Source organism: Sturnus vulgaris, chromosome 6, assembly GCF_052056855.1.
Source record: "Sturnus vulgaris isolate bStuVul1 chromosome 6, bStuVul1.hap1, whole genome shotgun sequence".
Classification (NCBI taxonomy): domain Eukaryota; kingdom Metazoa; phylum Chordata; class Aves; order Passeriformes; family Sturnidae; genus Sturnus; species Sturnus vulgaris.
The window spans coordinates 2,512,017-2,534,746 of record NC_142248.1 but is presented as its reverse complement, the minus strand read 5'-3'; the positions used below and the strand labels follow the sequence as shown (position 1 = coordinate 2,534,746).

Genomic DNA, 22,730 nt, shown 5'->3' with positions numbered 1-22,730 from the left:
TGAACAATACAACCACAGGCACATGCTCACATTTTACCCAGAGAAACATCCTTAACAGAGAAAGCCAAAAGGAATAACGGGGAAAGCAAGGCCAATCTATTTGCATGGTGAGAGGTAATTGCATAGGAAATGGACAAAATACTACAAACCTGTGGTGTCTGTAGTAGTTATTGGTCTAATTTCTTCACAGATACATGGTGAAAATTTTCAAAGAGAATGAGAAAGGCTATAATTGTGGATCTTCAATGGATATTCTGTCCCTACCCCTGCTGACTTATGATGATCTTTCCCCAGGGTCCAGATGCCCTACAGCCATATGGGAGTCTTCATAGAGAGAAGTAACAACTACTTGAAAGTTTCTGCCAAGCTGGGACTGACCTTCCTTTGGAATGGACAGGATGCCCTCCTGGTAAGAAAACATTCAAAATGCAGCAGAAAGTCTGCATTTTGAAAGTAGTTTGTTTACACCTTTGCAGTATTACAGCCAGGCAGATACTAATTACTTTTGGATTTGTATCTATTTTTAGTGTATTGTTCTGTCTTCCAGTCATCTCTCAATTTCCCTTTTTTCCCCACCAAGCTGAGCTCAGAATCAGTAGATGCTGAATTATAATGTTCCTATCTCACCACAAAGTACTCCTCAGATTCCAGACCTGGCAAAGTATTGATGTTCACAACCCAGGACTAGGATAGGAGTGAGCTTTTCTTGGTCATCACTGACCATTCCAATGGTGCCTACCTTGCTATCACACAGCACAGTCTCCACAACAACCATATCTCAGATTTTGAGTATGTGAGCAATACTGGTATAGGCTGTGCTCCTAACCATCAAGACTGCCATTTCTATAAACCTCCTTCCTCCTTTCTTTTTAAGGTGGAATTAGATAAGAAATATGCCAATCAAACTTGTGGACTTTGTGGGGACTTCAATGGAATTCCAGTCAGCAATGAATTTATTTCAGGGAGTAAGTAATAAAAAGCATTATTAAGTACTGATGTGGGTTTTTTTTCTTCTTACAATATACTTCTACATAGGTTGTGGGTTGTATTAACTGGAAAACTGGAGATACTTCTTCATGTATTCCTGTGATGTCAGTTGTGCAAGTCAAGACTTTGAGATGTATTAGACTGCTTCCATCACTGTCAGATATTTTAAGACCTGCCACATAAAAATTTCTGCTTGTTTTCAATAGCTAGGATCGAGTTCTTTATATATCCTGTTCATCTTTTCCCTTTCATATTATAGTGATATTATTTGGTAATCACTGTTCATGTTGTAGCAGGTAGTGTCACAAAAAAAACTCTCATGCAAAATTCAGTAAGCATTACTCTAATATTGAATAACTGATAAGTTGGGACTTTGAACTGTTTTTTTACAGAGACGAAACTGACCCCCATACAGTTTGGTAATAGGCAGAAGATGGATGGACCTACAGAGCAGTGTGATGATCCTATTCCTCCTACTTCTCTGATGAACTGCTCAAGAGAATTTGTAAGAATCTCTCTCTCTCAAAATTTGTTTTCTCAGTGTGAATACATTCTAGGTCTTTGGAGAATGTTTTAGAAGGGGAAAAAAATAGAGCATTAATATGACTCAGCAGTAGGTCTCAAAAGAAAACCATTCTAAATTTCATGTTGTATTCTTTGCTAAAGTGAATGCCAAAAATTTGCATTCCACTTCTACAAGAAAGCTGTGTATTGTCCTGAAAGAGAAAATTACAGAGAATGTCTTAATACAAGGAAGTTGTATAATGCTTGGGAAGTGACTTGGGATGATGTTAACTAATGATATGGAAGCTACTAGAGTTAGTCAAAGGAGTTCTGTGTGGTTTTGCCCTATTGTTATATTTTACCCTAAATATCAGCTTATGGCTACTGTTGGATGGGTTTCTGGACCAGATCAATCTTTTATTTGTTCTGCTGTTTTGCCTTAAGTAATTAGTTTTGTATTTTCTTAAAACTTTGTTTACCTTCTCCCTTTCCCTTCCTAGGCTTCTATCTGTGAGACAGTATTAACCAGCAAGGCATTCACGAGTTGCAACATGCTTGTGAATGTCCAGGACTACATTGAAACTTGCATACAAGACCTGTGCCACTGTGACAGCTCCATGGCTGACTTCTGCATGTGCAACACCTTTGCTGAGTACTCCCGGCAGTGTGCTCATGCAGGGGGACAGCCCCTGAACTGGAGAACCTCAGACCTGTGCCGTGAGTATCTCGGGAAGGGACCCCCAACCTGTGCTTAATACACACGTCTAGAAAACCTCGAATATGCAGGGTTTTTTCCTGAAGAAGGTGTTAATTTAAAAGTGCAAGCAATTATCACGAAATCAGTTAACCTGGTCATGAACAGGACTTTAGGAATACGGAAGTTTTGGGGATTTTCAATAGAAATCAGAAAATCTAAGATGTTTCAGCCTCTGCCTGGATCAGGATACCCTGTCGTATATTGATAAAAAACAACCTAAACTGCAAACACTGTTTTCTGGAACTTTTAAATGGAAAGTCAGCTTTATAATACTCTTTCTATTTGTAGCCAAATCATGTCCGTTCAACATGCAGTACCACGAGTGTGGCTCTCCCTGCTCTGACACGTGCAGCAACCCGGAACGATCTGCACTTTGTGAGGATCACTGCACAGATGGCTGCGTCTGTCCTCCAGGCAAGCTCCTTTCCTGCCCTTTTCTCATAGCCAAAACCCCCTAGAATACCCACCTGTACACGTTTAGCAACTTTCATACTCTGGATCATTCCCATCACATGGAATGTGTTATTATCATTGAAGTAATAGTTACATTTCTCCCCTGGATGCACGATTTCTATTCAAATTACTAAATACGCTCTTTTAAAAAACAAATGTATTTCTATATATTGTATATATATAATTACTGAACTAAGATACTTTGCTCCTATTCTCAGCATTCAAATCCAGTTCACAGAAAGTATAAAGTGTTTAAGCAGATTTTGCATGCAGTCATAACTCCTGCAAATGCAAAGCTGAATCTGGTTTCACAAATGCCCAAATCCTTCTTGTCAAGTGTTGTGTGTCTAAACAAGGAGCTGGCAGAGCACTAGGCAGTGTGTTAGGTCTGGTGCTTCAGAGATTTACACATGAGAACTGCTTATCAGTACAAGATAGAGGTGTTCTCTTTGTGCATACTTCTGAGTCTAAAGTTTCGTTGCTGTTGTGACTGTGTATCACAGGAGCTTCACCCCTGGCAGATGTTCTGCCCATCCCCGTGATTTCTCACAGAATTCACCATCACTTGTTTGTGTAGTAGCATTGACTTCTCTAAGGCAATCCTCTGTCTCTGGACATAGAAATATTTATTGTACAGATATGTCCCTGGGCAGTCTTACAAATAGTTCATCTATTCCAGCGCATTTTCCAATAGTTTTAATCCTAATTCCATTGAATGAAGTCCATTACAGAAAGGCATTTCCCTAGAATTCCTTTTTGATGCTAAGATTTTTAGATAGGCTTCAATGGAATATAGCCCTTCAATTTCTACACGGCTTGCATATCTACATATCCTATTATTTTAAAGTACAGAAGTGGGACACAGGCATCTGCTAGCTCTGTGTTCAAAGGCAGGTTCTGAGTGCAGGGTAAGTAAGAGCCCCTTTCTTTTCCCAGGAATGGTGTTTGATGACGTGAATGGTGCTGGCTGCGTTCCCCGCAGAGAATGCCATTGTACCTATGAAGGTCAAACTTATGCTCCTGGTGCCTCCTTCTCATCTAAATGCAGATCATGGTAACATATTTTCTCACTTTTTGGGCTGAGATTTTTGTGTGTGCATTAGCTGAATATTTACTGATTTCCCCTTAAAAAACAAAGGAGCAACTACTTGCCAATTGAAGTTCCATAATTGCACTGCTTTAGAGGTTATTTTTATGTATGTTTTCCCTTCACACTTAGAGCAAAAATTAGAGTTTTTGAACGGGTGCTTCAATTTCAAGAAATTCCAATGAAGGAAGATAGCCAAAGTCAAATACCAGAGGTGTTTAAAATGTGTATTAGTGTTACACCTTTGCAGCACTCAGTGTAATGCTAAGATGCTCATGTAAATGCTATAGAGGACATGACATTTGGGGGCATGTGGCATTTAGAGTGGGAGATAACAACATCTGGGAGGCATGTTTGAAAAATACATAATATATTGTTAATATCAGTATAATTACTGAAGTATTACTGTGTAAGTGTATGCAACTGTACCTATTTATTTATTTATTTTCCAAGAAATACTTAACATATTTGACATGGGTTACAAGCTCACCAGGACTGAATTCTGTACAACAACTGGAAATGAACAGCAATATATATAGAAAATTATCACCTTAATATAAATGTGCCTGCCACATTTGCCTGAGATTTCAAAGCAATATTGGCTTCTTTGGCAGTATGAGCAGTGTTTCAAGAGGAAAATTAAGGCATCATCTACCCTTATTGTCTTTTTATTTCATTTACACTTGCATTACCTAATGTTACTGAATGCCTCCTTTATTTCAGTACCTGTGTTGGAGGTGAATGGTCTTGTGTCACTCAGTCGTGCCCTGGGACTTGCAGTATTGAAGGAGGTTCCCACATCTCAACATTTGATGAGAAATACTATTCCTTCTTTGGAGACTGTAGTTATGTCCTAACCAAGGTAAAAAAATGAGTCACAGTCCTTGCTAAAGATTTTTTTTTATTATACCTAATGTTGTTTGATGAAAACTACTGAAAATCAGATCAGTTTTCTGAATCTCAGAGGGTTAACATGGTTAGAGGGATAACATCCCTAAATGGATTTCAGGGGCTTTTCTCTTAGGGTTATATGAAATAATACTGTAGTATTTTTTGTGTTCTTTGGTCGTTGTTTAGGGTTTGCACTGAGTTTTTATGTTAGATTCCATAACCCTAGGGTTTATTCATTGTTTATTTCTACTGGATGACTAAAGTAAACTATTTTCATAAGCACTTCATATTAAATAAAATCTGATCTTGACATGATCAATCTGAATGTTACCAAGAAAAAGAATAATAAAATCTTACAAGTGAGCTAGAATGAGATGATTTAGAAATAATTAGCTTAAATCAATGAAACTTTAGGATAAGATTTACAAGCACTTCCTTGATGCACAATGGCAGCATAGGTCAGACTTGCACAAGAAATTCCTTTTTTGGCACCAACCTGTAAAATTAGATTCCTCTGGAAGCAGAGGAAAACCCCGGAATTTGCACACAAAAGTTCAAGAAGCTCCAGAATTTAATACTGAACTTCTAGATGGCTATAATTCTGCATCATGTCTTCAATATGCCACAAAAGGGATGACTGACATGTTCAGAATCACAGCCTTCGCTGAGCCTTTCCCTGCTGTGTTTTGGCCATCAGGCACACTTTGAAGATGGCTTACAGAACACAGTCTGATGAAAATCTGAACCTTTATGCAGTGACTTCCTGAATAATAATTTTAGTTTCATTTTTTCCTGTGGGAGGATATTTAAATCCATGTTTCCTACCTGTTAAAAGAATGTATCACCAGGGTCTTGAATAATCTGTTCAGTGCAGATGACATTGGGAACAATCTTTGCTCTCCCTGGTAAACTTCATAACCAGTGGGCAAGAAAGGCACAACTCCTTCTGCTCCAGCATATTAAATAGGTATAACCTACACATTAGGAACTAGTTTCACTAATGCATGAGGAAGTTTTCATATTAATATGTCTAACTCACCCCTGCATGCCAGAAGCAATGTACAGCTTCCAGTGTGCAGACTGCATGAATGCCAACTTACTTGGTGACTCCAGCCATGTGTTAGACTATATGAGCAAGAAGAAAGGAAATGAACAATATATTACTATTTCATTTGCTTGTGAGTCTTTTTGAAATAGCAATATTTCAATATAGCAAGTCCTTTTTAACAGTGTCTCTTGTTTTCTTCTTCAAGCTCTGTGACAGCAATGAGTTCACGGTGTTGGGGGATATCCACAAGTGTGGTCTGACTGACACTGAGACGTGCCTGAAGGGTGTGGCCATCAGCCTGAACGGAGGACAAACGGTGAGCACCAAATGCACACACCTGGCAGTCTGCAGGGGTGTTCTCCGAGATTAACAGGCAAGGCAAAGGACAAGTAACAGCACAGACAGGAAATTCGCGCTGCCTTTTTGTTATATCTCATTCAAACGTTGTTAAAAGAAAAATTAAGAATGAAGTAAGCACATAGGAAGAGAGGATCTTAGTAGCTTTAGGTTATTTAGATATTGTTTTTTGCTTTCTTGGAGAGTCAGTGGAACACAGTACTAAAGATTAAAGAAATAATACAGGAATCTGAACTTCATCTTAGTCTCCCTTGATTTCTGCCCCCTGCTTTATCTTGAATAGGAAACATTTGGAGAGTATTTAACTTATCTGCTTGATAATAATCTTTTCTTGTGGACAGAACATTGTGATCCAGCCTTCTGGGAGTGTATTTGTGAATATGATCTACACACAGCTACCATTCTCAGCAGGTAAGTTCCTTTGAAAATTTTCATTTCTAATTTTTGCTTTAAAATGTTATTTAATAAGTTAAACTAAAGCCAAGTTCTACCTCTGGTTACACTGCAGCAAACCCAGAGCACTTCCACAGAGCACTGTCTTCCAATTTTTATGTAATAGGATTTGCCTATTCAACACTAATAATTTTAGCAAAATCATGGTATAAATTTAGCAATTTCTAGTTAGTTCAAGCAAACAGTGTTATTGCACACTTTCAGATCCAAACTTTGTCATAAGAGAGGGAAGAAAAATTCTGACAGGCAACTGAATCCAGTTTCTCAAGTCATTTAGTTCTATGTGTTCCCCCTGTCCCTGTTGTCAAAGCACATCCATCACTGAAGTTTCTCTCATGCCAGTTCTTAAACATTACTGCACCTGAACACAAAGCAAACCATGAGAGGACAGAATAGGTCCAGGCTGGAGTCTTCAATTAAATAGTGCTATAGCATTTTCATCAAACAAAAGCAGCCTTTTAAATATCAACAGAAGTGTATGTTCTTCTCTCATTTTAAAACACCTGACAGAAAGTGGAGGTTTTGTATACATTTGTTGCTTAGGTGTTCAGGTTAGACTGTTTTGGTGCTGGATTTGATCCCTGTGAGGATCATTTTCCCCCAGTTCTTCAGAAATCAGGATCATATCAAACACAGTTGTAGAATTCCTCTACTATATTGTTCCTATAATGAATAATTAATTCAACTGCTCATCTTGAATGAAATTATAACTATTTTGTTCTTATATCCCTAGCAAATGTCACCATCTTCAGGCCTTCATCTTTCTTCATAATACTGCAAACAACTTTTGGCCTTCAGCTACAGGTTCAACTTGTGCCTTCAATGCAAGTTTTTATAGATTTAGACCCATCACACAAAGGGCAGACCTGTGGTGAGTGACCTGGTCCTAACAACTGCCTTTACCCATCCCTGTGCTCCTGTAGGAGACTTGCACAGACCATCTGCTTCCTTCTAGGTCTCTGTGGAAACTTCAATGATGTACAGGCAGATGATTTCAAAACCACCAGTGGTGTGATAGAGGGCACTTCAGCTGCCTTTGGCAATACTTGGAAAACTCGGGCTGATTGTCCTGATGCCAAAAATACCTTTGAGGACCCCTGTACTGTCAGCATACAAAATGGTAAACTCAGCAACCTCTATTCTCCTTTAACATGCAAAGAAGGAATAAGCTGATCGACCACCAAGCATTTAGCTAAAATAACAGAACTACTCACACATGCACACAATTTTCCTCAGTTGACACTAGAAGTCTTCAATTAATAAATAATAACTAGCAGAATATTTTGTCTCTTCAGATATATTCCTTTGGTTCAAGACAGCAAGTTAACTTGCTTAAGGGGAACTGGAACCATACAGCATATTAGGGATTAATCTTTGGAGAGGACTCATTGTCACATATGAAGAAAAGCTGTGCCTAGCCCCTCTGAAGGTTGTGGCCCTTCCTCTCTTAGGCTAAGAACCACACTTCACTGAACCACAGTTCAGAGATTGAAAGCATTCAAGCTCCATTTCAGCCAAAAAAATTATAATTCTTGAGTATTTACAGGCTACTCTTCTGTCTTCTGAGATGTACCAGCATAGTTTTAGTTTACAGTGTGAACCTTCCTTTAAAATTCAGCTAAGGGTATCTTTAGTTTATTCCATGACAATTATCACAAATTAGAGAACACTCAGTTTATGAAGAGTTCATATTTCTGTCTAGAAGTGAAAGACCGTGTGCCTCAGCAAATGCAGAGCTTAATTATGTTGTAACATTAAGCTTCTGCAATTTCCCTGGAGAAGGTATAGTTACATTAAGACAAAAATTTTGCAAATTAAATCCTTACCATGTTGTCAATTCACAGACCAGTATGCCCAGCACTGGTGTGGACTGCTCTCTGATACCACGGGACCTTTTGCTGAATGTCACTCAACAGTGAATCCAGAAGTTTACCAGAAGGTATTTGGCTCTAACTCTCTCCAGTATGGGAGGAAACGACTCATTAACACCTGAGAGAATAACTTGCCATTTGTGAGGAGATGCATTCATGATGGCTCTTTACAAGTCAAGAGCTCATTCTCATCTACACAATATGAAATTTGCTTCTCTGTGAAGCTATTTTTCTTTCCATTCCTTGGAGGATAAACTTACAAATGTACTCCTCCTGCACCTATTTTTAGGTGCAAACTTAAAGGCTAAGTTAGGGGTTTGGACTCCCTGTCAAAGGATACAGCTTGTCCCTTCTGAGAGCTATAATGAAAGCTTTAGCCAGAATCTTAAACTGGCACTTTAATTCCTCTGAATTGCTTTGCATATATGCAAGGACAAAGCCAGCTGTGTGTGTTCACATCTTGTCTGATTCTCATTGCTGCAAAAAAAGCAGCAAGGAGAATTAGACAAGATGTGAACGAAAATGTTCTAGGAATTCAAGGTGCTGAAACCCTGTAACAGAGTCCATGGGTACTTTAGAAAACCTTCCTGTTATTTGAAATATGTAAGATGATGTTCAATAAACATCATCTGGAGTTAACAATATTGTATTATCCGTGCCCAGCATAGAAATGCATCGAATAACCTCTTGTATTCTTTGTTCCTCTACTGCAGAGAGTGAAGGCTCTTAAACATAAGCTCCAAAAGCTGGGTGGCATCAAATAATGTCATTTATTCTAAATATATATGGCTCAGTGGCAAAAAACTTGAAGTTGGAAAACTGGAAAAAAAACCAAACCAAAAGTAGTGAACCTCTAATTACTCTTTTTTCACATAAATAATCTCTTTTGAAAGAGCTCAATGAAAATCAGGCATATATTTACTTATACATGTGAATTACACTCACTTTAATCTCTAATGAACATAACACTCTTTAAAAAACTGCAGACTGCCATAGCTTTGATGTGACATTTTAATGATCACATGTGATCTTCTGTTCCTAGACCTGTATGTTTGACACCTGTAACTGTGAGAAGAGTGAGGACTGCATGTGTGCTGCCCTTTCCAGCTATGTCAGAGCCTGTGCTGCTAAAGGAGTTCTTCTCACTGGATGGAGGAGCAAAGCCTGCAGTAAGTTCTGCATCCCTCTGCCTTTTGAAAATGCCCACCCAAAACGCCCCCCACAGCAGCTCTCAGGGATTCCACAGTAAATTGTGTTAAACTGGGGTTTCACTGTAGCATTGCCTTTCAAGATGCTGAGGAGGAAAGGAATGCCATAAAAGACAAATAGGAAAAAATATTAAAGAGACACTTTGTTAGGTTACTTGCTGAGAACCATCAGAAAAAACCTGAAGAGCAACACCCTTGCAATAGGAATAAAATAAGTGGGATGTTTCTCAACTTACTTTGACAAAAAGTACATAAATAGCATAGAGGAAGAAACATACTGCCCTAATATAATTGAACTTCATTCTTTTTTTAACTTGGGCAAAACATTTGGCACATTTAGAAGGGAAAATTTTGCTCTAGTATTAAAAAAAATTACACTGCTGGGGATATCAGTAAAGCATGTGTACATACAACACCACGTTTATCATATGTACTTTATCTCAAATACTATGACTATATTGATCCTTAAATGACCAACAAATGTTACTCACCTTCTTACTCTTAAGCAAAATACACCACCTTGTGTCCGAAGTCCTTGAAGTACACCTACAATGTCAATTCCTGCCAGCCCACCTGCCGCTCTCTGAGCGAGCCTGATGTCACCTGCAGCATCAAGTTTGTCCCAGTGGATGGCTGCACCTGCATAAATGGGACCTACATGGATGAGAGTGGCAAATGTGTGCCTGCTTCTAGCTGTCCTTGTTACTACAAAGGAATGCCTCTGTCTTCTGGAGAAGTTGTTCATGATAATGGTGTTGTCTGGTAAGAGACTTGAGAAAAAAAAATTTGGGTATAGGCAATCAAGAAACCATGTGACTGTTATGAAATCAAGTGAAATTAATTTCTAAACCTAAAAATTTCAATTAAAAAAAATCACAGCTTCTTAAATTCTTAGGGCTGTTTGCATTGGGAAGATTGTACATGAACAACTACAGGGATTCAATAAACAGTCCTATGGTGGGTCAGCCTTTGCTAACAGCCAAACTCCCATCCTGGGTCTTTCTCTCTGCCTTCTTTTGTTCCTTGCCCTCCACTCATACTTTTCTTGACTGTAAAAGGCTTCTTACATGGTGAAAAATGTCTAATAATTCTGTTACAGGTTATTCCCATTATGATGGGAATTGGATGTATTCGGAAGGACAGTTTTAAACCAGGCATATAGACAGAGAAAACATTTATTTATATAGAATTTACTTGTATTTTGTTCTACTCTAATATAGAATATTAATATTTTTGAAATGTGCTAACTATTTGATAAAGGACACAATTTATTTATCATACAGTAATTTTTCATTATTTCAAGTTCATTGGGAAATAGGCTGAAACTTAACAAGAACAAGTTAAAAATATATCAATTCCCTTGTTTTATAGCACTTGCACCTATGGAAAGCTGAGCTGCATTGGAGAGAAGCCCGAACCAGGTAACATATCACTTAGGATTTTCTTTGATTCTCCCTTTCCACCTTCACTCTTTTAATTTAATTCTCCTCTTGTCATAATGATGGAAACTGTACAAGTCTGAAATCAGATAAGAAAAATGAATTGAGGACTTCTGTAATGTAGAGGACATTCTCAAAATATAAAGAAACCTATCTTACCTTTCGGGTGTCTGAAACAACTTAGAACCCCCTGGGTTAGCCAGGGTAAAAGAATACTTGGTCACCTCACTCAATGTGAGGGGAAAATATTCACATTTAAATTAAAATGTAAAAGCAAAAACCCCCAAAGCAACCAATCAAAAAAAAAGTCCCAAATGTTATTTTGTTTTGTTCTGTTTTTCTGAAAGGAAGTGTTTCATGAAGCTAGCTAAAAATTAGTTTTGAGTTACTCCAAGCATAATCACAAAAACCAGGTGAATAAGAGATCAAAACAATATTTAGTTTCTCTTTCTTGCTACGTGCATCATATTAAGGTATACGTAATTCACAAAAGAGTATTTCTATTTTTTCTTGGAAACACAAGGATATGAATGTATAGTTGGTCTTACATTTCTCATGGCTTTTCTCTCTTTCAGTCTGTGTGCCTCCCATGGTTTATGTTGACTGTGGCAATGTCACTGCAAACGTGGTAGGAGCAGGATGCCAGAAGAGTTGTCAGACTCTAGATATGGAATGTGTAAGTACAGACTCTTTACACCTAGCTGAGAGCATATTAATCAAGATCTTTTACAATTACCAGCTACAGCTGGACTCATCCAGCAGGGAAATGTTTCAAGACACGTTTTCTTTATGGTCCTTACAGTACAAAACTCACTGTGTCTCTGGCTGTGTATGTCCTCATGATCAAGTGCTGGATGGCAAAGGTGGCTGTATAGCTCCAGAAGACTGTCCATGTATTCACAATGGGAATTCCTACAGTCCAGGAGAATCAATCAGAGTTGGCTGTAACAACTGGTAAGAGCATATGGAAAAATAATGTTTTGGAAATAAAAAATAGAACAGCTTAAGCTCTAAGCAAATAACATAATTTCACTCTAACAGTATCAAGTTTTCTAGGAAGGAAACCTGCATAAAACAATTCACTTAGTACCTAAAAAGCAAGCTCCATCTATTTTTCTCAATGGCATAGCCCAGAAATTTCAAGTGGTCAGAAAAACACCATGGTTTTGGTGTCATATTCATTTAAGTCTTTTTTTTTTTTTTTTTTCTTCCAAGGAAATCCTTCCATCTCAATATATCCAACAGGATATGGAAATGTGAAAAAGTTGGTGTTTTCTAATGCAGATGATTCATTACATTAAGTAACAATCTTTGGATAAATTCCAGTAGTTCTTGAGCTATGCTGCATTTTTGAGAATAAGCAAACCTTATTTTTTCATTAGAATCTTAATACATTTTAAAATACAGAAATGTACCTATATTTATCTTGTGTGTTTGTCTAGTTTTTACATTTGGAGTGCTCTTTGTCTTGTGTAGCACATGTAGAAACAGAAAATGGCAATGCTCTGAGGAACCCTGCCTGGAAACATGTTCTGTTTATGGAGATGGGCATTATAACACCTTTGATGGCAAACGCTTTGATTTTGAAGGAGACTGTGAATATGTTCTGGTCCAGGTAACAGAGTCCTGCCTAGAATTTTGCTCTAAGCACCTTGCATTTTACTAATGAATATGTAACATAATTAACAGTGAATATCACTCTCCTGTTTCAGAACTACTGTGGTCAACAGGCTATGAATCAGGGAACCTTCAGAGTCATCACTGAGAACATTCCATGTGGCACTACAGGAACTACCTGCTCTAAGTCTATTAAAGTTTTTCTGGGAGTAAGTTTTTCTTTCTTTTTTAAGTTGTGCCAGAAGGATGGAATAAGCTGTCCCAGACAGACTGCACAGGAGAAGTAGCCTCCAAAATAATGAGAATGTCACTGGACTTTTTTTCTCTCTACTCTAGAAAGCAAAGAAGGGAAATCTACAGAGAAATTTCTTAACGTGAGGTTGTTGAATAGGATCCTTTTGATGATAATATTATTTTAAGACGTTACTGTCAATATATAAAACTACAAAATAGGCAACTTTTTAAACTGGCCTCCAACTTTTTCTTCTCCTGTCTTAGAACTATGAGCTGGTACTCAATGATGGACACTCCGATGTCATCCAGAGGACACCTGGAGGAAAAATGCCATTCCAAATCCGTTCCATGGGCATCTACCTGGTGGTTGATACTACTGTTGGTCTGATACTCATGTGGGACAAGAAAACCAGTATATTCATCAAACTTAGTCCCAGCTTTCAGGTATACTTTAAAAGTGGAAACATGAATAAAATTAATTCTGTAATATATTCATATTATCCCTCAAAGAAAGAGGGTGAAAATTTAGGCTGTAAACCAGAAGACTGTAACCAAAAGAGCAACAATCACATATTTTTATCGTTACTGTGTTGACTTAAATTGTGTGTTAATACTATGTATTATCCTTAAATTACACTTTTCAGCAATGGCATAGCAGCAACTTTATCAGTAGCTTTCTTCATGAAAAACCTTCACTGAAGAGATGTATTTAGGATCAGCTAAAGCTAAATAGCTTAGTACTTCAGAACAAAACCCATCGTCTACTCCTTCTTCCTAACAAGTTAAAGACATCTTAGCGAAAAGCATTTTATGAAAATGTCCAATGCTGTTACTAAATAGGCATTAATAACCTTAAATGAGATGGTTACATAAGAGTCATGCTGAGGTCTGTTACTCACTAAGAAATTGTGCCTTATTGATCCTTGTCATTTTGCTTGTTTATCCTGATGCAGGGCCATGTCTGTGGACTTTGTGGCAACTATGATGGCAATGGAAATAATGACTTCACTACTCGCAGTCAGTCTGTGGTAGGAAGTGTGCTGGAGTTTGCCAATAGCTGGAAAGTATCTTCCAGCTGCCCAAATGCCAATCGTACGCTGGACCCATGCACTGCAAACCCATACAGGAAAGCCTGGGCACAGAAGCAATGCAGCATCATTACCAGTGAAGTGTTTGCAAAGTGTCACTCACAGGTATGACAAAAAATTCAGTCTTAAATTCTGGACAAAAGGATTACATCCATTTGTATGTGGAATAGATTTTAAAATACTCTAAAATACATTTTTGTCATGCTTGTCAAAGTGAAGCTAGACCAAGTTTCTGCATAGAGAGACTGCATAGAAATATTTTCACTTTCATTTTCTCAGCTTTTGTCTTGAGCAAGTACACTAAAGAAATTGATTGGGCTGGTTGGTTGGTTTTTAATAGAAGGAATAACAATAGATAAATCTCAAGATATGCTTATTTTCTCATGACATCATTTTATACTAATATAAATATCAGCCACCTGATATGTATAACTCTGTGCTAGCTTATAGTAATTACCAGTATTTTGCAACTGTCTTCAACATCAAACAGTTCTTAATATTACAGCTTACTAGCAATAGCTTTATTCTACATTTTCCTCTTGATTTTTCAAAGCGTTCTTGTGATTTTTTTTTTTTTCCCTTTCTTAGCTTTCTCACATACGGACCTGTGAGTTTCAGTTATCTTATTCAGTTATTTTAGGACAGTGCAAAGAGGGTAAAGGCATAAAAACTTGCATGTTTTCTCCATCAGGTTGAACCAAACGAATATTACCAAGCATGTGTGGATGATGCTTGTGCCTGTGACACTGGAGGAGACTGTGAATGTTTCTGCACAGCAGTAGCTGCCTATGCTCAAGCATGTAATGAGCTGGACATCTGTGTATCATGGAGAACCCCATCCATTTGTCGTGAGTTTCAACCCACTACTTTTTTTAAGGGGTTCAGAGGGAAAGGAAACAGGAGGGAAAAAATAGGAAACAAAGTAGAACAAGAAAGGAAGGATAAAACTGTATTTCTAAGAGGCACAGTGGTATGCTTAAGAAACAAACAGACAAAATCCAAAAAACACCTAAAAAACCCCAACAAAGCAGTTGGGTAAGTCACTAGAAAACAATCTATCTTAATAAAATGAAACCACAGGTAATAATTCTACAAGCGGTGTGATTAGTGTCTAATTAACTTGACAATCATGATACGCTACTGGTGAAATATGATATTTTATTATACTGCCACCTGCCTACATCAGGTTCCATGTAAACAAAACATTAGTGCATGCTAAGATCGGTGACTCAATCAACTGATTTTTCATGTTTAATGTGTAACTCTGTTCTATGATGTGTATATTTATTGATGTCAAAAGGTTTTAGAAATGTAACAATTGTATTACCTTAGCAATAAGACAATATAGTATTCACCACCTATGTGATTATGCTGATCCCATTGGAATTTTACATAGAAAAACTGAAACAGTACAAAGCTAAAACATCAAAGAGATTTTTCTGACATTTCTTCTTCTAGCTCTGTTCTGTGATTACTATAATCCACAAGGGGAATGTGAGTGGCACTACAAGCCATGTGGAGCGCCTTGTATGAAGACCTGCAATAATCCAAGTGGGAAATGCCTTCATGAAATGAGGGGTTTGGAAGGTAAACATAATTATGCATATCTCTTTCTGCTTGAAAGGTTAAAATGCAGTATGGTGAACAAAATTTGTATTACTCAGCATATGACACGTTTGCACTAGAAAATGTAAGATGATATTTTCTAATTAGTATTGTATGCCCTAATGGATTATGTAGTTGTTTGGAAAGAAGATGAGGATGATATACTCCAAAGCATATTGTGCAATCAAAGGAATAGCAGTAAGGGGATCTAAAATTCCACTTACCTTGTGGGACATTTTGGGAAAAGCAGATATGAGTGTAGAGTTACTTATGAAAGGCTTAGTGTCAACTTGACTCTCTTTTTATTGCAGGCTGCTATCCACAATGCCCAAAGAATAAGCCCTATTTTGATGAGGAAACCATGACTTGTGTTTCTAATTGTGGTTGCTTTGAAGATGGAAAAAATTACAAACCAGGAATGGAGATGCCTTCAAAGCAGAACTGTGAATCATGGTAGGATTAGAAAATAATTTTAAAAGTAGAGTTTAAAATTGTGGAACATAATTCATCACAGATTAAATTTGTTATTTACCCACAGGAACTAGGCCAGTCAGAGGCTGATGAACAATGTCTGTTTTTTCTTCCCTTCCCAGGAAATTAAATGACAACATAGTGAAACATTTTATAATTGAGAGATTAATTTACTACTTATTTTGTGTATTTATTAAAGTCCTTTTAATTTATTATCATTATTAAATTAAGTGAAAACAAGTTGCATTTACTGTGCTTTTCCCTTCCAAAAAATAAGTAGACCTATTTGGGAGATAAGGATATTTCAAATCATCCATCTCACATCTTTTGTCCTGTTCCTTTTGGGACTGGTAGGGATGCTGCATATTTTCTATGCTGGCTCAAAAGCTACCTTTCTTGCCAGGGAACTGTGTGAAGATAGCTAGCCTGAATTTGTACAGCAGAACTGACTGCCTAACTCAGAGAAGATAGGGTCACTTTACATTTAAACACACAATGGATAGCAAAGGATTGATAGAAGAAAAATTTATACAAAAATTGATGTAATGAACCAGTATGCCCATATTCATAGGCTGTTTTTCTCTTTTTCAGTGAATGCACACTTCATGGCAAAAAATGCAGATATGATGAACATGGTATGTTGATGAAGTCGTTTCTATATGAATAACACTTATGGTGTTGTGTTTCAGATAGCAAGGAATAATATCCTGTTTTAATCCACAGAATGTGTCTGCATTTATGAGGGACAGAAATACAACTACCAAGATGTGGTCTACAACACCACAGATGGCACAGGATGGTGTATTGTTGCAACCTGTGGTCCCAATGGAACGCTTCAAAGATTTATCCATGGATGTCTGCCCTCAACATCACCTACAACAGCAACGACACCACCTACCTCTACTTCCACAGGTATGTATGTCCTTTGTAACCCACAAGAGTGTGTTCTCTTGTTTAGTGTGATTTACAGTATTAAGTGGATTGCTCAAATATTGGCATTGAGATAAGGAAATTTTGAGTTTTAGAATTCCTGTACAACAGTCTTGAGGTTGGAAATCCCTAGTTACTCTGGGCATATGTTGTTTTACGAAATCAGTATTCGGTATAAAATAGATAGGTTTGGAAATTACAGAAAATATCAACATTGCTGGAGTTCAGTAGCTATTTTCTGCCTATTTCATAATGAAAATTCATCTGCAAGAGCTCTCCTACCAATAAATGGTTTATTAAGATCTGAGCAAAAATACAAAGTGTAGAGATGCTTGAAATGGAGGAGCAAAGACAATGCAATGAGGAGTCAACTGATTTGAAAGAAAAAAGTAGCTATGGATCTTGATGCATACACTAAACACTACTCTTTGCACTGATTTCAATACATTCCAGAGAGACTAGTATATAATGGAGCAAGATGCAACCAAAACAAATACACTGAACTAAGTGCAAAACAAGTGAGACTTGTTTTTTTCCAGGGTGTATAAATTAGACCTACACCTTGTAACACATAATTAGTTTTCTCTTGTGAAATGACTGTTCCAAGCATGTCACTACATTAAATTGCTGGGTGAAGGATTTTCTGTTCTACAACATATTAAAATATATGTATAATAAACCGATGCACAACAGGAGCATAATAGAAGAAAAATGACATTAGGAAACTAGTCAGCCCATGTAAAATAACAAAAAAATAACATCTACAAGAACTCATTCTCAATTTCATGGTCTCTTTTTTTTTTTTTTTTTTCTGTCTCCTTCGCCAGTGTCACCAACTACATCAGTATGTGTTCATGAAGTGTGTCAGTGGTCAGAATGGTATGATGGGAGTCTACAAACCCCTGGCTACGATGGGGGAGATTTTGAAACTTTTGATGATTTACGAGCAAAAGGGTATGAAGTCTGTAAAGCCCCAAAGGCTGTTGAATGCAGAGCAGAAAAGTTCCCTGATATACCACTGAAAGACCTTGGCCAAAAAGTAGAATGCAGTACAACACAAGGGCTTATATGTTACAACAAGGATCAAATTTCAACAATGTGCAACAACTATGAAATCAGAATCCTCTGCTGTGTTTTTGTACCATGCTCTTCCACACCGCCTTTCAGCACTTCAACCCCGGTCACACCTCCAACTGTGACAGAAACATCTACTGAAACAAGGTATACATTTAGTACAACTTCTGAAAGTACATGGTCCACAACATCAACTACAGAAGGAACAACACCGGTCACCATATCAACTTTTACAACTCCTCTTTGTTTCAAAGAAAAATGTTATTGGACAAGATGGTATGATGTCAGTTATCCAGGATCCGGTTACAATGATGGAGATTTTGATACTGTTCAGAACATTAAAAATCAGGGATACAAACTATGCGAGAACAGAAAGGATGTGGAATGTAGAGCAGTCAGGTTTCCTAATACACCATATCCTCTACTAGAGCAACACATAACGTGTAACACAGAAGAAGGGTTAACATGCTATAATAAAGACCAGTTGCCACCCATCTGCTATAATTATGAACTAAGATTTAAATGCTGCATAAATATACCAGTACCATGTGAAACAACCACAGAAATGGTTACTACAACAATAAAACCAACTGGATTTTCATCAATGACGACATCAAAAACGGTACCAACAACTCTAAGTTTACAAACAAAACACAAGACAACGACAAAACATACAGTCCAACCAAAAACAGATTTCATACATACCAGAATAACATCTACCACATCCACCACCACCACCAGCTGTGAACCCGAAGTGTGCACCTGGAGCGAGTGGTTTGACGTAGACTTTCCCTCCTCGGGGCCCAACCAGGGAGACTTTGAAACCTACCAGCACATCAGTGCCGCCGGCAAGCGAGTCTGCAGGCAGCCAAAGCAGATCGAGTGCCAGGCAGAGGACTACCCCGATGTACCCATCCAGCAGGTGGGACAGGTCGTGCAGTGCGACGTCCACTTTGGACTGGTGTGCAAGAACGAGGACCAGACGGGCAAGTTCAAGATGTGCCTCAACTACAGGATCCGTGTGCTCTGCTGCACCCCCAACTACAACTGCTCAACGCCCCGCCCCTACACCCCACCCAGCCCCACCACGACCATCCCGTCCTCAACCACTATCCCCATCTCCACCACCACGAGTCCCACCTCCACGGAAATCACCACAACCAGCACTTCTACGCCCACTACAACTACCACATCCACCACCACCACCAGCTGTGAACCCGAAGTGTGCACCTGGAGCGAGTGGTTTGACGTAGACTTTCCCTCCTCGGGGCCCAACCAGGGAGACTTTGAAACCTACCAGCACATCAGTGCCGCCGGCAAGCGAGTCTGCAGGCAGCCAAAGCAGATCGAGTGCCAGGCAGAGGACTACCCCGATGTACCCATCCAGCAGGTGGGACAGGTCGTGCAGTGCGACGTCCACTTTGGACTGGTGTGCAAGAACGAGGACCAGACGGGCAAGTTCAAGATGTGCCTCAACTACAGGATCCGTGTGCTCTGCTGCACCCCCAACTACAACTGCTCAACGCCCCGCCCCTACACCCCACCCAGCCCCACCACGACCACGACCATCCCGTCCTCAACCACTATCCCCACCTCCACACCATACATCTCCACCACCACGAGTCCCACCTCCACGGAAATCACCACAACCAGCACTTCTATGCCCACTACAACTACCACATCCACCACCACCACCAGCTGTGAACCCGAAGTGTGCACCTGGAGCGAGTGGTTTGACGTAGACTTTCCCTCCTCGGGGCCCAACCAGGGAGACTTTGAAACCTACCAGCACATCAGTGCCGCCGGCAAGCGAGTCTGCAGGCAGCCAAAGCAGATCGAGTGCCAGGCAGAGGACTACCCCGATGTACCCATCCAGCAGGTGGGACAGGTCGTGCAGTGCGACGTCCACTTTGGACTGGTGTGCAAGAACGAGGACCAGACGGGCAAGTTCAAGATGTGCCTCAACTACAGGATCCGTGTGCTCTGCTGCACCCCCAACTACAACTGCTCAACGCCCCGCCCCTACACCCCACCCAGCCCCACCACGACCATCCCGTCCTCAACCACTATCCCCATCTCCACCACCACGAGTCCCACCTCCACGGAAATCACCACAACCAGCACTTCTACGCCCACTACAACTACCACATCCACCACCACCACCAGCTGTGAACCCGAAGTGTGCACCTGGAGCGAGTGGTTTGACGTAGACTTTCCCTCCTCGGGGCCCAACCAGGGAGACTTTGAAACCTACCAGCACATCAGTGCTGCCGGCAAGCGAGTCTGCAGGCAGCCAAAGCAGATCGAGTGCCAGGCAGAGGACTACCCCGATGTACCCATCCAGCAGGTGGGACAGGTCGTGCAGTGCGACGTCCACTTTGGACTGGTGTGCAAGAACGAGGACCAGACGGGCAAGTTCAAGATGTGCCTCAACTACAGGATCCGTGTGCTCTGCTGCACCCCCAACTACAACTGCTCAACGCCCGGCCCCTTCACCCCACCCAGCCCCACCACGACCATCCCGTCCTCAACCACTATCCCCACCTCCACACCATACATCTCCACCACCACGAGTCCCACCTCCACGGAAATCACCACAACCAGCACTTCTACGCCCACTACAACTACCACATCCACCACCACCACCAGCTGTGAACCCGAAGTGTGCACCTGGAGCGAGTGGTTTGACGTAGACTTTCCCTCCTCGGGGCCCAACCAGGGAGACTTTGAAACCTACCAGCACATCAGTGCTGCCGGCAAGCGAGTCTGCAGGCAGCCAAAGCAGATCGAGTGCCAGGCAGAGGACTACCCCGATGTACCCATCCAGCAGGTGGGACAGGTCGTGCAGTGTGACGTCCACTTTGGACTGGTGTGCAAGAACGAGGACCAGACGGGCAAGTTCAAGATGTGCCTCAACTACAGGATCCGTGTGCTCTGCTGCACCCCCAACTACAACTGCTCAACGCCCGGCCCCTTCACCCCACCCAGCCCCACCACGACCATCCCGTCCTCAACCACTATCCCCACCTCCACACCATACATCTCCACCACCACGAGTCCCACCTCCACGGAAATCACCACAACCAGCACTTCTACGCCCACTACAACTACCACATCCACCACCACCACCAGCTGTGAACCCGAAGTGTGCACCTGGAGCGAGTGGTTTGACGTAGACTTTCCCTCCTCGGGGCCCAACCAGGGAGACTTTGAAACCTACCAGCACATCAGTGCAGCCGGCAAGCGAGTCTGCAGGCAACCAAAGCAGATCGAGTGCCAGGCAGAGGACTACCCCGATGTACCCATCCAGCAGGTGGGACAGGTCGTGCAGTGCAACGTCCACTTTGGACTGGTGTGCAAGAACGAGGACCAGACGGGCAAGTTCAAGATGTGCCTCAACTACAGGATCCGTGTGCTCTGCTGCACCCCCAACTACAACTGCTCAACGCCCCGCCCCTACACCCCACCCAGCCCCACCACGACCACGACCATCCCGTCCTCAACCACTATCCCCACCTCCACACCATACATCTCCACCACCACGAGTCCCACCTCCACGGAAATCACCACAACCAGCACTTCTACGCCCACTACAACTACCACATCCACCACCACCACCAGCTGTGAACCCGAAGTGTGCACCTGGAGCGAGTGGTTTGACGTAGACTTTCCCTCCTCGGGGCCCAACCAGGGAGACTTTGAAACCTACCAGCACATCAGTGCTGCCGGCAAGCGAGTCTGCAGGCAGCCAAAGCAGATCGAGTGCCAGGCAGAGGACTACCCCGATGTACCCATCCAGCAGGTGGGACAGGTCGTGCAGTGTGACGTCCACTTTGGACTGGTGTGCAAGAACGAGGACCAGACGGGCAAGTTCAAGATGTGCCTCAACTACAGGATCCGTGTGCTCTGCTGCACCCCCAACTACAACTGCTCAACGCCCCGCCCCTACACCCCACCCAGCCCCACCACGACCACGACCATCCCGTCCTCAACCACTATCCCCACCTCCACACCATACATCTCCACCACCACGAGTCCCACCTCCACGGAAATCACCACAACCAGCACTTCTATGCCCACTACAACTACCACATCCACCACCACCACCAGCTGTGAACCCGAAGTGTGCACCTGGAGCGAGTGGTTTGACGTAGACTTTCCCTCCTCGGGGCCCAACCAGGGAGACTTTGAAACCTACCAGCACATCAGTGCCGCCGGCAAGCGAGTCTGCAGGCAGCCAAAGCAGATCGAGTGCCAGGCAGAGGACTACCCCGATGTACCCATCCAGCAGGTGGGACAGGTCGTGCAGTGCGACGTCCACTTTGGACTGGTGTGCAAGAACGAGGACCAGACGGGCAAGTTCAAGATGTGCCTCAACTACAGGATCCGTGTGCTCTGCTGCACCCCCAACTACAACTGCTCAACGCCCCGCCCCTACACCCCACCCAGCCCCACCACGACCATCCCGTCCTCAACCACTATCCCCATCTCCACCACCACGAGTCCCACCTCCACGGAAATCACCACAACCAGCACTTCTACGCCCACTACAACTACCACATCCACCACCACCACCAGCTGTGAACCCGAAGTGTGCACCTGGAGCGAGTGGTTTGACGTAGACTTTCCCTCCTCGGGGCCCAACCAGGGAGACTT

At 41.2% G+C, this 22,730-nt stretch overlaps 1 protein-coding gene across 1 annotated transcript in view; it reads left to right on the top strand.

The window, feature by feature from the left end:
- The window catches only part of MUC5AC (mucin 5AC, oligomeric mucus/gel-forming), a 47,403-nt gene that overhangs the window by 4,809 nt on the left and 19,864 nt on the right, over window positions 1-22,730 (top strand). The window contains exons 4-33 of the mRNA XM_088166695.1: window positions 295-409; window positions 875-965; window positions 1,380-1,492; window positions 1,992-2,208; window positions 2,537-2,662; window positions 3,638-3,755; window positions 4,512-4,650; window positions 5,933-6,043; window positions 6,426-6,495; window positions 7,271-7,408; window positions 7,493-7,657; window positions 8,382-8,476; window positions 9,451-9,577; window positions 10,123-10,378; window positions 10,988-11,037; window positions 11,631-11,731; window positions 11,858-12,009; window positions 12,532-12,670; window positions 12,768-12,881; window positions 13,171-13,350; window positions 13,860-14,099; window positions 14,686-14,842; window positions 15,453-15,581; window positions 15,911-16,052; window positions 16,662-16,705; window positions 16,794-16,982; window positions 17,828-18,158; window positions 18,222-18,788; window positions 19,182-20,204; window positions 20,580-22,616. Coding sequence (XP_088022821.1) covers window positions 295-409; window positions 875-965; window positions 1,380-1,492; window positions 1,992-2,208; window positions 2,537-2,662; window positions 3,638-3,755; window positions 4,512-4,650; window positions 5,933-6,043; window positions 6,426-6,495; window positions 7,271-7,408; window positions 7,493-7,657; window positions 8,382-8,476; window positions 9,451-9,577; window positions 10,123-10,378; window positions 10,988-11,037; window positions 11,631-11,731; window positions 11,858-12,009; window positions 12,532-12,670; window positions 12,768-12,881; window positions 13,171-13,350; window positions 13,860-14,099; window positions 14,686-14,842; window positions 15,453-15,581; window positions 15,911-16,052; window positions 16,662-16,705; window positions 16,794-16,982; window positions 17,828-18,158; window positions 18,222-18,788; window positions 19,182-20,204; window positions 20,580-22,616 — 7,476 coding nt within the window. The remainder of the gene's footprint in view (window positions 1-294; window positions 410-874; window positions 966-1,379; window positions 1,493-1,991; window positions 2,209-2,536; window positions 2,663-3,637; window positions 3,756-4,511; window positions 4,651-5,932; window positions 6,044-6,425; window positions 6,496-7,270; window positions 7,409-7,492; window positions 7,658-8,381; window positions 8,477-9,450; window positions 9,578-10,122; window positions 10,379-10,987; window positions 11,038-11,630; window positions 11,732-11,857; window positions 12,010-12,531; window positions 12,671-12,767; window positions 12,882-13,170; window positions 13,351-13,859; window positions 14,100-14,685; window positions 14,843-15,452; window positions 15,582-15,910; window positions 16,053-16,661; window positions 16,706-16,793; window positions 16,983-17,827; window positions 18,159-18,221; window positions 18,789-19,181; window positions 20,205-20,579; window positions 22,617-22,730) is intronic.